We start from the raw sequence: 15940 nt of genomic DNA on the forward strand, positions 1-15940 counted from the left end.
CCGATCCCGCCGATCGCCACTCAGTTCAATCCATCCTTCCGCACCGCAACGCAGCGCGCTCGCGTCAAGTCGAGTCGTACGAGCAGAGCCCGCAGGATCCACACACACACAGACACTCCCCCGCAGGATTATGGGACGTCTCCATGTCCTGGCAGCAGCGCTGCCGCTGCTCCTGATTGCGGCGGCATCCGCTGATTCAGTATCCAGCCAGCTGCTCACCGGCCACTCCACGCCCATGGACAGCAGCATGGCCCATCAGTTCTTTGTCCTGGGCGCCGATCAGGCCATCCTTGCCAATGCCACCCAAGGGTCGCGCAGCCGTCGCGACGCCACAGCCACCAGCGAGTACGAGGATCGTGTCTACAATGACGATCTGTGCGAACGGGATGTGATCCGCATCCGGGATGCCATCGACAACACAGAGGAATGGGCACTCGAATGTAAGCAACAAAATTGAACTTTGATTTCTTTTTGGAGTATCACTGAGTATCGATCTTTAATGATCATCCAACTCTTGGTATTCCTCATTGATTAGGAGACAGGTTTCTGGCCTTTGGAGTGAATTATGTGAATGTGAAAACAATAATGTTTGATGCCTCAGTGGTGTCCTCATCTCTCTATCATTGTGAGTACGCTGCACCGCGTCATGCGGTTAGCGCTTCTCGGCTTGCCCTTTCTTTTATCCCGATTAGTACTGCGATGAAAATCATTCAATCTTTGAATTAGAATTCGAATTTCTTATCCCACATTTATTGCCACTTTTGATTGGCCCATTTCCAAAAATCTCCATTAAGCTTTCCCCTCTGGGCCCATTCATAAATGTATATTTTAGCCTCGTGGCTTTTATGATGGGCTATAAATTAATTGCCATACCCCAACCCACCATGATACCCCGCTAATCCACGCATAACAAATCAAAATTTGATTGTCCCCATTACATTCTTCGGGTGGCAATTGCCAGCGATAAGGTCTGGCCAATCTTGATCACATGTTAGCACTGCGGTATATTCCTGCAATTGGGATCAAAGAATAAAAGAGTGAAGGAGAAGGAGTCCTACTCTCTGGGCTTCCGAAGAATCTGATTTCGGTTAGATTGCTTTGTGGTTCCATTCATGCATTTTGCAATCATTTCCCGTCCATAGATTACCCCTTCAGCCGGCGATTGTTAATCACAGAGTGCATTTTATGGGGCTTATAAATCAGTGAATGTTATGCAAGAAAGCACCGGGTAGGCACCCGTTGGCACCTGCTGGCTCATCGCAGAATATACTTGAAGAACCTTGGGGAGAAACCAGAACCCAATCTCCACTCTGCTTATCGCTGCAAATCCCCAAATGCAGGTGGGGGCCATCCAACGGCATCGATAAGCCCAGCAATGGCTTCTTGGGGATTAGAGATTAAGCATTGCGACGATGACTCCACAACTCACACTCTGTCATATTTTTGCAGTTCCCGACACTTGGGGCCGCCTGCCCATGGGCTTCTTCTGGGGCCACTCGATCAGCATGGGACAGTACGAGGAGTGTGTGGCAGCCACCAGCACCTACGGGGACGAGATCCGCGGACAGTACTGCCTGGCCAGCCTGAACATTACCCTCTTCTACAAGGATGTCAAGAAGCGTGGCGAAGAGTTCAAAGCGTCTCGCATCAGCTACAGGCAGACCGATCCCCAGGTCTTTGAGCTTGGCATCTGCGTGCCCAGCACCTGCAGCCCCGCAAAAACGGAGACTCTGCTCAAGAACGTGATCACGCACTTCTATGGCAACGATGTGGTTGATTTTTCATACAACATGGTCACCGAAGCCCGATGCAAGTACGATGCACCCATCCAGCTGCGCGGAATTGATATATTTGCCATGTAAGTGTTGAGATTTAATCACTCCTGAGGGGGGTAATCGCACGGCTAATCCGGAATCAGGAAGTCTTGGCAATGCCAATTTGAAAGTGGAACTGTCAAAGCCGAAAACAATAGGCCGTCCCCCCAGGCCGATAAGATAAAAGTGGGCAATGAAGTGCCATTCGTGATACGTGTGTGAAGTGCCTTTTCTAATTAAATAAATCAATGAGAGGGCAATGGAATTGAATGGCAAAACACTTATGCACCTTTATCCTTCATCCACAGCATCTTCTTCTCGCTGATTGTGTTCTTTATGGTTGCCAGCAGTGTCTACGACTACGTGCAGACACGCAAAAAGGGTAAGCAAATCATCGAGCAAGCCCCAGAGGAGTCTTCATTTAATTGAACACCTTTTTGCTAGCTCCCAAGAAGCCGCTGCTGATTGCGTTCTCGGTGCTGCACAATGCGCCCAAGATCTTTACGGTGCGGCAGGTGAACAACCCGAATGTGATCCACTGCCTGAACGGTCTGCGCTGCTTCAGCATGATGTGGGTGGTGTTCGGGCACGGCTACATGACCTTCTACGACCTGCCGCACATCAATCGGAACAAGTTCTACACGTGGGTGGAGACACCCTACTCGATGCTCGTTCAGAACGGCTCCCTCTGCGTGGACACGTTCTTCTTCATGTCCGGCCTGCTGATGTGCTGGGGCGCCTTCCGTGAGCTGGAGCGCACCAAGGGCAAGCTGAACATACCCATGATGTACTTCCATCGCTACATTCGCCTCACACCCGTGGTGGCCGTGGTGGTGCTCTACATTATGTCGCTGTACAAGTACTCCGGCGAGGGCCCGATGTGGTTCAAGCTGGGCACCCAGGACAAGCGCTGCGAGGACTCCTGGTGGGCCACGCTCCTCTACATTCAGAACTATGCCTATCCCTATCACATTGTGAGTGCGCCATGCAATTCCTCCACAAAATTCTCTCTCTGAATCTCTTCCTGGATCCCCCAGTGCGTGTCACAATCCTGGTATCTGGCCGTCGATACGCAGCTGTACTTCCTGTCGCCGCTATTCCTCATTCCGCTGTGGAAGTGGGGCAAGAAGGCGCTCATACCCATCTCGATCTTTGGTCTGATTTGCCTGGGCGGCACCTTTGCCACCTTCATGGTAAAGGACTTTACGCTCTTCCGCGTGCAGGACGAGCACGTGGATCTGCGCCAAAAGATGACCTACTATCCGACGCACACGCGCATTCCCACGTGGCTGATTGGCGTCATCTTCGGCTACTTCCTGTTCACGCGCAACCGCGGACGCCAGATCCCGCTGGCCAAGACCTGGGTGGTCATTGGCTGGACAGTGGCTTTCGGCACCATGCTGGCCGATCTGTGGGGCCCCTACTGGCGCATCCTGCCCGACACCCCCGACTCGCCGCTCATCGAGGGCGCCTTCTTCGAGCCCCTCAGCCGCACCTCGTGGGCCCTGTCCATCGGCTGGATCGTGTGGGCCTGCTACAACGGCCATGGCGGCCTCATCAACGACTTCCTCTCCTGGAGCTTCTTCACCGGCTTCAGCCGTCTCACCTACTGCATGTACGTCATCCATCGCATTGTCCAGCTGGTGAACGCTGCCCGCCTCCAGACCGACACTCACTTCTCCAACTACGATGCGGTAAGTGCACTGATTCCCTCTCTCTCTCGAGATCTTCTCTCATGACTCTCGCCTGCAGATCCTCCGCTGGTGGCATGACTTTGGCATTACCCTGACCGCCTCCATATTCGCGACACTGGCCTTTGAGGCACCCATTCTGGGCATCGAGAAGGCCATCTTTGGTGGCTCCAAGCCGGCGCCCAAGAAGCCCTCGCCCGGCGATCTAGCCAAGAGTGCGCCCACAGAGGTCAAGGAGGCCGAGCAGCCTGTTGCTGCTGCCCCTGCCACAGTGGAGACTCAGGCGGAGATCACGCCCTCGCCCGGCAGCACCGCCGAGGAGCCATCAAAGGTTTAGGCTCTAGACCTACGGTGAACACGAACAGCTAAACCTATTTTTTTTTCTTGTATTTAGTTAGTTTTATTTATTAAAAAATATTAAAAAGAAATGTATTTTAAATTTGGCGAAAACACAACACTGCAACCAGCCAATCAGTATAGATTTGTTATGTTGAGATACTATCGATAGCAGGGGTGCATTTGCTGAACGAGGTGGCGCTTGGCGACATGCTGACCAAAATGCGATTTGTGCGGGCCTGTTTTTTGAAAGCTACCTCAATTTGCTGGTACACTATTTTTTAACTATGCCATTAGCTGGGATATGAACAGAACTGTAAATCCTACTGGTATGAGAATCGATCATGAATGGAATTTAGAGATAAGTGCCTCAGAGCACTGCAATGGTGTTCCCATGCAATTTTTCAATAACAGGTTGTTCTGAAGCAACGTTATTAATCAAATTGGTTATCTGAAAAATAGGGTATAAAAACGTCCACGCTCAACACTGACTACATGCAACCGGTTTGCAAGCAACATGAATACGGATGACTAGCAACATCACACAAAAACATCGTGGCGCATAACAATCGGAAACTGTCAAGGTATATTATGTAAAAGGGGAGGGGCGGCGCTGGCGTGATTGGATTTTCTGCGTTGTTTTACCTGTTGACCATACCGCTTCGACATTCACTGCGTTTGCATATGCTCGACAGTGTTGCCAGTTTACTATTTTCCCACTAGATCTAGCGTTTTTTATTTGGCAAAAGCCAAACATTGTCTCTGGCGAGAATAATACTATTTGCCACAAAAAATTGGCGTAGTCTGGCAACTTCAAATATCTTATTGATGTTCGATGCCTTTAGAATCTAAAGTTTACTAGCAACCGATAATTGGATGTGCTTTTAAAATAATAATAAATGTAGAATTAATGCAAAAAAACACGATTTGCACGCACATGCCAAGACAGTCTTCGTCATCTGTTTTTGCACACACGAACAAAATTTCGTTTTTTTGCATCTGGCTCTGTATCTCATTTGTAGATACGGACTACGCCGGGAAGATAAATGATCTCATAATCAATAAAAATATCGTTTCACTACTCTATTTACTTCGTTAGCTGCAATTAAAATTGCTATTTCTAGCTTTTTTCGAATGCTTGCTTAGCTTTTTTATGATCCGAAGAGTTGGCAACGCTGGCGCTCGATTCCAAGTGCAAGTAGGACGACGTAGACGGGGTGGCATGAGAGATAAATGTTAAACGGCGCGAACAACGAAACAACACAGAAATAGAGCCGAATTTTTTTTCAAAGTTCCGAAAAGTGATGATATATGCCACAAAATTATCAATATTGATATATTCGCCAAACAAAATATCACCAACAAATACAAGATCAAAAAACCATACATATAAATATTCGATACATCAATAATGGCGTCGGAGGCAGAACAACTAGAATTTGTAAGTGTCCCACGAAACAAATTCCATATTGTTATTATTGTTATTTGGAAAAGCTAAAATGCAAGGAAGTGTCACGCCTGGGGGGCTGCGGGGGCAAATATAAAGCCTGCTAAAGAGCGATTTGCAGGCGTTGCCACAAACACAACAACACAAACAACTAAAGAAGAGAAGAAAAAAAAATACACCGAAATATTTTTGCGTGCGTGTTTTCAACCTGTATTTCTTTGCTGGTATGAGTGTGCGTGCGTGTGTGCATAGGAAGCAGTGTGGGTGTGTGTTGAAATTTCGTCAGAGCTGTGCAGGCGTTCGTGTTGTGTGTGTATAGGTGTGTGTGTGCTGCAATTGCATCTTCGAGTGCGTGTTCGTGTGCCTGTTTATGTTTGCCAACACGTGCCGCCCCCTGCCTATCCAGCCCAATCCCTCCCACACACTCTGGAATTCCAATGCACTGCAACTTCGTTCCCGTTCCTGTTCCAGTCACACTCACCCTTCGCTCCCTTCACCCGCCTTCCCACTTATTCGTTCCAGGCAGAGGCACACTGTTATCAGCTTATAATCGTAACTGTAACAGTTCTTCCATGTGTGTGTGCCAGTAGTGTTGGTGTGTGCGGGTCTCGCTTCATTAGGGAAAGTGATTTCCGGGGCTGTGTAGTGTTTTGCAAGCAAGGGCCACAAAAACCAGTTTCGGCCAACAGGCGGCACTGGCAGAGAGGCCCAGGAAAAACGCTTTCCCTTTGCCAAATGCCTATTGTGGTGGTGGTGGTGGTGGTGGTGGTGCTGTTGCTGCTGCTACTCTTTCTTCTGGCCTTCCCAGACACCAACCGTCTGTCTCTATGTTGGCCAATTGTGTTACCATTCATTCCATTGCACAAATCTTTGTTCCCAATCCCTCACCCACACAAACACAGTCGCGCACACACAGACAGCTGGTGGCGCGGGTTCATTGTTTGTTTAATCGCCACGCCAAAGGGCAGGGTGGCGGGGCACGCGGGTGGATATGCAAAATATTCTGAATGAATATTCGTTGGAAATGTGTGTACATGTTGCCCTCCATCAAAAAAAATAATTGCTATAAATATTTCGAGGAGGGTGTGGGACTCCGATATTCGTCCGATTATGGAAATATTTCCAGTTTTCCCCAGAGAGATTTGTATTCCAGCCAGAAAAAGTAACAGAGGGTATTTCATGGTCTTATGCAGAGAATTCAGCAATTGTTTTTCTTTGTGTGTATGTTTTTTTTTCTGCTACGGAAATTTACTTAGATTTTCCATTTCCATTTGCATTTTCCACGGAACAAATCGGAAGCTCTGACGCGGACGCTACTACTGGCTGCTTGCTGGCCTGGTCGTCTTTTGTTTTTGTTTTTTCCTCCGCTGATAATTTATTTGTGTTCCATTGAAGAGGCCCCCCATTGTTGGATCCCCAGTTCTTTGGAAATCTTGTATTTGTATCTTTATCTTTTACCCTCACCCCTCAAATTTTCATTCATTTTAATTTTTGCGAAAGGTACTAAAACGCGCGGTGGGGGAGGGAAGGGAGAGGAAAAGTACAACGTTTTTCCGGAATTATGATTCCAATTACAATTTTCCGTAGAAAATGTTTGCCCTGCGATTGCCATTTTTGGCCATGTTACTGGGAAATAATAAGCGAAAATAAATGGAAACCCTCATCTTTCACAGGAATTAATTTAGAATTTTAATTGGCTGACTATGTTTACCGATCAGTTGATAAAAATACGTACCTGAAGGGTGGCGATCTACATTAACGGTGGTAATAATCCAAGTAAATTCTCTGCTGGCAGTTGTATATTTATATTTCCTTCAACATGTTTGTACGTAAATATTCCACCATGAGCCATATACATATATTCCACACAGTTTTTCTTCACTCATGAATATCTCATAAATAGAATATTCAATTAACTGTCTCACTCCTCCCCACTGGCATATCCTTTTTGATTCGGTAATGTGTCATGCAGGGTGGGTGCAGGGCAGAGGGGGTTCCTCCATCTAGATTCTCGTCATCGTATTTGCATCAATTTGCGCTTACTTATTTATGTGTGCGGTGTGTTGTGTGCGTTTTGTGTGTGTGTGGCATACAACACAATTGATTTCGCTTGAATTGACATTACAGACTACAAATTGTTGCACTTTCATTGTTGCACATTTGCCAACTTTTGCCAGCCAGCCATCCTGCCCCAGTGTCTGTCTGTCCTGTCTGTATTTGTGTCTTTCTGGGTGTCTGTTTGTTCAGTGCATAAATCAAATTGCTCATAAAAAGGGCAGACACTCGGGCAGCAGCAGCAGCAGCAGCAACAACACTTCAGCCATCTCTGCCACTGCCGTTGCCGTTGCTTATGCCCCTCTTTGTATGCACACAAATAAATTTATTCGACTTCATGTGTGTGTGTTTGTGTGTGTGTTCATTCCACTAAATAAAACAGTGGCGGTGCAGTGGGCAAGGGGATCCCTCCGGCTCTGACTCGGGCACAAAACTTATGAAATATTCGTATCCTGCTGCTCGCTGACTGCCCTTTTCGGGCTTGCCCTGAATTTATTGTATCCTTACGGACTGCATGGGATGGAAGGGGGGTACACAGTCCAATAACCCATGGGGGCACGAGGTAGGCTTGGAGCACAAGCAGGATGTGGCAGGGACAGAGTGCAGTGCAGCCTGTTGCTGTGCCTGAGGTTTGGCCTCGTCTCGGCTCTTCTCTTTTTCTGTACTTTTATTCCTCATTTGCGTTGATTAAGCCGCAAGGGCTGCCGCCGCAGATAGAGGCAGCAGCGGCAGCAGCAGCGGCAACCACAATAACTTTCATTAAAAATAAAAACCAAAAGAGAACAAGTAACAAAAACAAAAAAAAAAACAACAAAAAATGAGAATAAGAATACAAAAAAAATGAGAATGAGAATGGAGCACAAACTGCGTTGTGCAACGAAAAAAAAAACATGTGGAGGCAGGCACACACACATGCACTACACGCACACGGATACGGATACACGAGTGTGGAAAATGGGTCAGGCCCAATGCACTCTTATCAACAGAGAACACCACAGAGAACAATCCACCAACAAACAATCAGAAACAGCAGAGAACCAACCCACCAACCCAACAACCCAGCAACAATTCAAACCCGAAATCAAAACTGGAACAGGGTCCAACGACACAGAGACAGAGACAGGGAAAGAGGGGAGCCCTGGAGGGCCTAGCCGAATTAAAGGGGAGCAAATGCAGAAGAATGCGGAAGAACCTACCGCTAATAGAGAGAGGGAATGAAAAGTTGTACACCCAAATATCAAGAAAATATATCATGAAAGTTATATGTATATCCTACGTGAAAATATAGTCGTGGAGTTTCGGACCGAATTAAAATGATCATGACTTCAGGATTACCCTTTTTTCGCGTCATGCGGCAGCTTACGTCGATCTGTCTGGGCTTCCTGCGATGTAAGAAATGAAATGATATTCACATTACAGTTTTTTTCTAAATGGAGACCCAAAAAAAGGAGACCTTTGGCAAGATATCTCCTATGCAATCTACGGGGTACGCCATGGAAATAATATAATATGTTTTATTCAATTATAAATTATGGTTAAATATACTCCTGGCCCTCGATGCCTGTTGATTGCTTATTTAGAGCAGAGCGTACGAGTATGATTACAATAGAGTACATAGTATACACTCGTAAGTATACTCGCATTTTGTATACTAAAATATAAACAATATGCATGGGTATTTGTACATATCGTATACTATATTATATTGATACTCGAACTTGTTGCATTTTGTTGGCAATTGCGTTGTACTTAATTTTATTGAAATGGGTATTTTTGGCTGGCAAAACCCCACACTTTTGGTTTTTTACAGCTGATATTTCTCTGCGGAGAATCCAAAAAGGCATTGTCTGTTTTTAGAGCGAAGGCGACATTACATGTCTGATGTCTGTTTTATCTTCGGATCTTTGGAAGTTAGTTAGAATTTTGCATCCATTCAACTATGCAACCACCATCCCATTCATGACTGGGCCGTGGCTATAGTTATAGTTAATTGAAATCTATAAGCCCTTTGCTGGCCACAATTGGCTATCAAATGTCGCTCTTCCCCGACCTCTTCTGGCCCTGCACTGCTTCCGCATGCAATTGTTGGTTGTAGCCTTTTTTGTTGTTGTTATTGGCTCTTCCCCAGGGGAGGCCCCACCACCCACTTAATGGACATATTGCTTCCGAAGTGGGTCAAATGGCTGCCGCCTGGGTGCCTGGATGCCTGGTTGCTTGAATGCCTGCTGCATGTTTTAATCACGGCAGGGATCCCTCCTGGTCCGAACTTTATTATGATTTTCCCTTTATTTATGCATAATTGGTGGAACTATTGCGATGCGATGCCTGAGACCGTGTGGGAGTAGCAGTGGCAGTGGGCGCTGTGGATAGGATAGGATGGGGGCAGTGTATTGTTGTTTTCCATTATTCCTCTCTTCTCATTCGCTTCTATCCCAATCCGTGGCTTTTCTGTGGGAGGTTGTTGAACCCCCCACACACTCGCACACAAGCACACATACATTGGTGTGTGTGTGTGAGGGAGGGCCTCGACCGGGCGAGTGGCTCTCAAAGAATCGCGGAACGGAGGCTGCCGCTGCTGCTTCTGGCACGGATTTGACGTCGTTGGCTTCTTGCTGCTTCTGCTTCCGCAATATTCTGTGCCCACCCGCCCGTCTCTTTCCCAAACAGCAGCAGCACGCGGTGGACAGTGATCACTGTCAGTCTGAAATCAACAATTTGCAAAAATATGCCCAAAATGAATCGATAATTCCATATAATGTAGGAAAAACAAGCACAAAGTTATTGACTATAACTATAAATCATGGGAATAACTCCATAAAATCCTGGAAACTCTTGGATAAATTGGGGAAAAACAGCAAGTAATTGTTAATGCGATAAGTTGATTGAAAACTAGCAGAAACTCATCGGTACTCGAACAACATAACAAATACCAGAATAAATAGTAGTTATGGCGATAAATTGGGGGAAGCAAAAGCTAATTTTAGATTTCATATTCATGAAATCATCAAACTACGCTGAGGCTGAGGCTGTGAGGTACACACATATCTAGTGCCCACTGTACTCTTATCGCTGTTGATTTGCCTACAAAGCTCCCGCTCCCGCTCCGGAGCTCTCCCGCTCTCCTTCGTTCTTTTCCTTTGGCTTTCTTTTCGGGGTCGGTTGGTGTCTCTCTTTTTTGTTCTTTGTATACAAATCTTTATTTTCTAATGCGGGGTCCCATTGTCTGTTTGGAGTCTTCATTTCCGCCTCTTGTTGTTGCTGTTTCTTTGCTGTTGTTGTCGCTCTTCCCCTGTGGCCACCGCGTGCTCAAGTCTCTGTTGCAATAATGTCTCTCTCTCTCCCGCTCTCTCCCTCTCTTCACGATTGCATGTGGGGTCGGTCACTTGCTGGCCTAGAGCTAGGGTTAGGGCTGCTTCAGCCTTAAAAATGACGTGGACATCGCATCACATCACAACACAACACAACAGAACACATTCCCAATCCAAATCACAGTACCCATCTCATCTCATTCTCAATCCCATCCACAACACTTTCCAATGCCGCGGGGTCTGGGCTCTAAACCATTTTTTTTCCGTGTTGCCTCCATAAAATAAAAAGCAGCACAAAAACCGCCATCTCCGTCGCCATCCAGTTGAAAGAACTCTTAGAGACGAAGAGGCGAGAGCATTGTGGCTATATAGTATATACAAATGTATGTACATATGTATGTATGTACAGTACATACATATGAATGTTTGTATGTATATTTTTTTCCTTTTTGATTGGTTTGACCGATTTACATTGTGCAAAAGAAATGAGTTTCAAGAGGCAAGAGGCTGGAGGGCGAGGGAGCAGGCGTTTAGCTCTAGCTTCGCACTGAAGAGCTTTTTCATTTGTCTGTCTGTTGGCCTACATAGTAGGGCCCTCTGTCCCCCTCCCACCTCCCGAAATATGTACAAAAAAAGAAGAACATGTTGATGCTGGCTCTGTGTCTGGCTCTTAGTTTCTTTTAGATTCCATTTGGCCGGACGGAGGGCCCATCTCACACATTTCTGACAATTAAAATGGCAAACATTCGCTCCAACTATTGCTCCTGCTTTTGGCAGAATGGCCTGGCCGTTACAGGGACACAATGTTGCTTGGAAAGAAGCGGAATCGAAATTAGATCTGATCGGAGGACAGGGACACTCAACGAACCAGTACTACAAATAATACGAACGAGGATTCTCTTCTTCAGGGACATCTCGAGTATAAAGGCATAAGGGGAAAAACATATCTGAGTTTTGTTCGAATGGGTCTGTTGTAATGCATGGAAAATGTCATAAGAAGTAGAGAGAGATAAGGGGTAGAAGGGTCTGGTCTAGGTCTGTCGTCTGGCCCGGAGGTCGGGTGTCTGTGGTCACGTTCCAAGGCCCTCGGAAATGTGGCGCATCATCTGTCGCTCCTCGTCTCCTCCCACCCCAAAATACCATCTGATGTTGCGTAATCGCGCCGGACAACAGCAATAGCAGCAGCCGCTCTACAGCTCTACTAATCCCATTTGGGGGATCGGACTTTCTATGCGGCACGGTACGGAACGGGGGCACCGCCGCGCGTCTGGTGTGTCGTCTAATTTGTGGATCAAACTCGTTTTGCTGCAGGGCTCTGGCTCTGGCTATGCCTGCGAAATGTTGTGTGTGTTGTATAGAAAAAGAAAAGAAATAAGCATAAATGATGTGATTTCTTTTCGATGCGATGCCGCGGATTTACTGTGTGTTGTGCTGTAAAAACGCATTGAAAAGAAAGTTTTTCTTTTGACTTTACGCGTCGGGCGTACATGCATGGATGGGGAGCTTGGAAGCTTTTGTCTTGTCTCAATGTCACGCCCCCAGGCCACACAGAGGCCCCCAGACAAAGACTGAAAGACAGATGGGCAGAAAGGCAGACACGGGGAATGGGGAGGGGCTTAAGCGGCGAGCATTTTGTTTATAATAATCGAGCGCCATAAGAAAGCGTGGTAATAATCGTAATAATAATAAACAAAATAATGGCAATAATCATAAGTATGAGCAAGCGAATGGTAGAAAACCCAATCCAATCCCAATACTTACTCTCCCCGTGCCAATACGTATGGATATGGATATGGATGAAGAGCAAGTGAAACTTTTCCCGCGACACTCGAAACTGTGGCGAAATTTCTTAACACTTTCTCATAAGAAGTCATAAAAGCAGGAGAGGAATAGCAGCAGTAAACAGTAGTCGGTAGAGAGGAAAGAGAATAACAGCAGCAGCAGCAGTAGAAAAGAAAAGCAATTAAATTACGAGCACAAAAGCTGTTCAGCGAGCCATACCTGGGGGAGGTTGGCTTAAGATTTTGGCAGTTGTTTTTTGCAGCAGTAATACATAGTATTAATGGCTTTTCAGAAACAACTGTTAACCATTCGGCGTTTACGTAAAATTACATTTATGTAAAACGAATGCAGCTGTTTTGTAGGCACAAAGCAGACCTTATAGATTATAAAACATGAGCGCAGGTACAACATGTGTGACAATTTATTTTACGGGAGTACCGAATATCAGCGGCATCCAATTCCCCTCATTCCCAAAGCCAGATGCAGCTCCAGCTCCAGCGCTGACATTGAACTGTGTCAGTGGCAGCAGCAACGGCAGAGTGCACCAAAAACAATGAACAGCAGCAGGCTGGCGGCTGCAAGGGTTGGGCGGTAGGTTGGTAGGGCTGCTGCTGCTGCTGCTGCGTCGGCGCCACCTCGTGTGCGCGATCGCTCTCTTTCTTTTGGTTAACTCGCTCGAGTCGGTCTTCCCAAAGTGTATTCATATAAGGTGAGGCTTTTTAGCCACTCTTCGTTTCGACCACTTTTCTGGCCACTCTTTCACTTGCTGCTTGTATACGAATTAAATAACAAACATATGTATGTATACTCCATCATAACTTATGATTCATAAGTAGTTATGTGTGAGTGCCTAACCTTTTATTAATACAACTTGGGGCCTGCTCTGGCTCTGCTCTTGCGCAGCGACGCGACTGGCTTGGCCCCGGCACGGCATGGCATGGCAGAGGCGATGTTGTGTGGTGCCGTTGTTTCATTGTTGTTTCAGTCGTCGCGTGTGCATCTCTTGTCGCTTTTTCGGGGACGATCGGGATCGCGCGCCCGCTTTGCTTTTATTTTCTACACACGGGAGGAAAGCATGGGCATGCATATGTTCTAGTTATTTAATAAATGTAATGTAATTTATTTATTTTACTGTGCGTGTACCAGTGTGTGTGATCAGTGTTCCCTGTGTGTCTATGTAAAATGCTGCAAAATGCATCTACGCCAGCAGAACAAGGATCAACGGGAATCTAGTGAAGATTGCAGTGACAGTAACAACAACAAAAACAGGAGAAACAACAGCAGCAGAAACAACGGCTGTCATCAGCGTCTCTTCCTGTGCATTGCCAAGGTGTGTGTGTGTGTCTGTGCTCTCTCTTTGCATCTCCTCTCATTAGCCAGGCTGATGCCTCCGCTTATTTACTTTCTAAGTTTTATCTTCTCTCAGTTTGCTTTTTTGCTTTCGCCGCTCTGCATCCATCTTGTCCTGCCCTGCGCAACTCTCTTCTCGTCTTACTTTATTCGCTTCATCGGGCTGCTGAGTGCTGTCCCTGTCCCCCCCACTAGCTATTCCGCTTTCGGCTCTCACGCTCCCATCAGTTGCAGTTTCGCTGCTGAGCTGCTGCTGCTGCTGCAGCTCTGCTGCTGCTGTCGAGCTATTTATAGACTAACTTTATTAGTTTTTTGCTGTCTTCTGTCTGCTCCATCTCCTTTTTCGTCTCGTCTCGGGTCCCAAGCTGGACTTGTAGCTCGATATTCCCCCCTCCTCTGCCTCTGCTGTTGATGAACCTTTGAGGTGTTCATTCTCTCGCTCTCTATGTCGCCCTGCCATGGAAGAGAAAAAGCTTTGATGCTGAGTAGAGGGTATTCATGTAAGCTAAGTATAATCCCATTTTGCAACCCTCAGGCCATGCATTCCCATTTTTACGTTTCTTTGGTTAAATAAATTTACATAAATTTTTACTTACGATTGTGAGATCCGGTTCCATAGCGGTTCCAGAAGCAGCTGTTTGGGCTCTTTCTTCTTGGCCAAGTTCCGTTTTTGGCTTGAATTCGCATGATTTGTCTCTATGAAAGTTTGATTTAATATGCAAATAGGGTGTGGAAGACCATCAACCGTATGAGCATCACCAGAGTCAGCTAAATGTGCAAAATGCCAACAGAGGAGTCCTACTGCGTACAAACTTTTGTGCTCGACAATTGACCTGCTCGACCGTTGGGCTTCCCCCTTCTCAAAACGACTCTCAATTGGCGACTGGCCGACCGGCGACTGCCTGCCCCCTGAGCGGAAGCGTGTTAAACGTGCGCTCAAAAAAGAGAATTTCGCATTTGCGAAGCATTTCCAATGCGAAAGTGTGAAATGAAAGGAAGTTCCTCTATACCCCGACTATCTGTGTCTGCCCCCTTCACAGCGCTCACTTCTCACGCTGTGCATTTCCTGCTGCTGTGTCTGTAAAATGTGCGGGGCAATATTCTGTCTCCGACAACAATCTGTCAGCAATATCCTGCATCCTGGGCTACGCACAACTGAGGAAATTGTTTTGAATAAGCAATTGAAAAGTCTTTACCAGTTGGTAGGAGTACTTAGAAGCAGAAGCTTTGATAGGAGCAGCAGCAGCAGGATGAATAATAACAAACGCTGTTGCGAGGATTTGTGGATCATCTGCTTTTCAATCAGTTAAGTGTAAAGCTAAAGCTAAAGGTTATTCTTCGTCTCCTACCATTCTTAACTCTTCATCAATCACTGCGACTAAGTATCTTGTATCTTTCGCCAGGCATAACTGTCTTTTCTTTGTGTGTCTCTCCCTCTCTACCGAGAAGTGTCTTTTTCAATCGCTGGCTGATCGTTGGGTTTCAGAGCAGAGCCAGTGAACTGCTGTCATGCTCCTCGGAGTCCGTTAAAAGTTCTCTAGTATCGTATCTATCCATGGCTACCCTCATATCGCGATCTACTACTATGCCCCTACCTGCCTTCAAGTCTCGAAAGTTTTACAGTTGCTCAGAACCGAACATCGGCGCAGAACGGAACGGAACTGATGTCGCGTTTTGTGCTTTTACTTTGCATGATGTGATGCACAGTTATGAGTGGATGCTGGCACAACAACAGTGGGATAGAGAGAGAGAGAGAGGGGAGATGGTGGTGTTAGGAGATGAAGCACAGGTAGAGGTAAAGGGGAACTCTTGTTGTTGCTCTATTAACTTGCTCGTGCTAATGGCCAAGATATTTACGTGATCCACAGCAGAATGAGAACTATTACTGGAGAGAACCGGAAGTGACTGCCGATTGCCTGCCCCTGCCCCTGCCCCTAGTGCACCTCCTGCTCCACCACTTGACACATGAATCTTTTGTTTATATTTTTCGAGAAGCAAATATAATTATTTTCCTACTGTGATATTTATAGATTTTTCGGTGAGGCGGATGCCCCTATCGATCGAGGCAACTTAGCACACAAAAGCTCAGTTTTACCCCAGTTGTCTTACTCTGAACTGTAACTGGTTCCAAAAAAAAACTGGGTCTTACAATTAACT

At 46.4% G+C, this 15940-nt stretch overlaps 2 protein-coding genes across 2 annotated transcripts in view; both read left to right on the forward strand.

Moving 5' to 3' along the window:
- Positions 1 to 27: 27 nt before the first annotated feature.
- Positions 28 to 3879, forward strand: LOC117899543 (nose resistant to fluoxetine protein 6). Its single transcript, XM_034809626.1, has 6 exons — positions 28 to 440; positions 1450 to 1858; positions 2123 to 2196; positions 2259 to 2788; positions 2852 to 3508; positions 3567 to 3879. The coding sequence occupies exons 1-6, from the start codon at positions 131 to 133 to the stop codon at positions 3840 to 3842; spliced, it is 2256 nt and encodes a 751-aa protein (XP_034665517.1). The 5' UTR covers positions 28 to 130; the 3' UTR covers positions 3843 to 3879.
- A 1213-nt stretch (positions 3880 to 5092) lies between these two features.
- Positions 5093 to 15940, forward strand: part of LOC117899518 (tyrosine-protein phosphatase non-receptor type 9) — a 28900-nt gene continuing 18052 nt past the window's right edge. Inside the window, exon 1 of the mRNA XM_034809585.1 lies at positions 5093 to 5282. Coding sequence (XP_034665476.1) covers positions 5253 to 5282 — 30 coding nt within the window. The 5' untranslated portion in view covers positions 5093 to 5252. The remainder of the gene's footprint in view (positions 5283 to 15940) is intronic.

The sequence above is a fragment of the Drosophila subobscura genome, chromosome A (genome assembly GCF_008121235.1).
Source record: "Drosophila subobscura isolate 14011-0131.10 chromosome A, UCBerk_Dsub_1.0, whole genome shotgun sequence".
NCBI lineage: Eukaryota > Metazoa > Arthropoda > Insecta > Diptera > Drosophilidae > Drosophila > Drosophila subobscura.

Bases quoted from the DNA above. Each gene is read 5' to 3' on its own strand.
- LOC117899543 (XM_034809626.1), top strand. From the start codon at position 131: ATGGGACGTCTCCATGTCCTGGCAGCAGCGCTGCCGCTGCTCCTGATT. The intron at 1,859-2,122 runs GTAAGTGTTGAG...CTTCATCCACAG, and splicing joins GGAATTGATATATTTGCCAT to CATCTTCTTCTCGCTGATTG. The intron at 2,789-2,851 runs GTGAGTGCGCCA...TGGATCCCCCAG, and splicing joins ATGCCTATCCCTATCACATT to TGCGTGTCACAATCCTGGTA.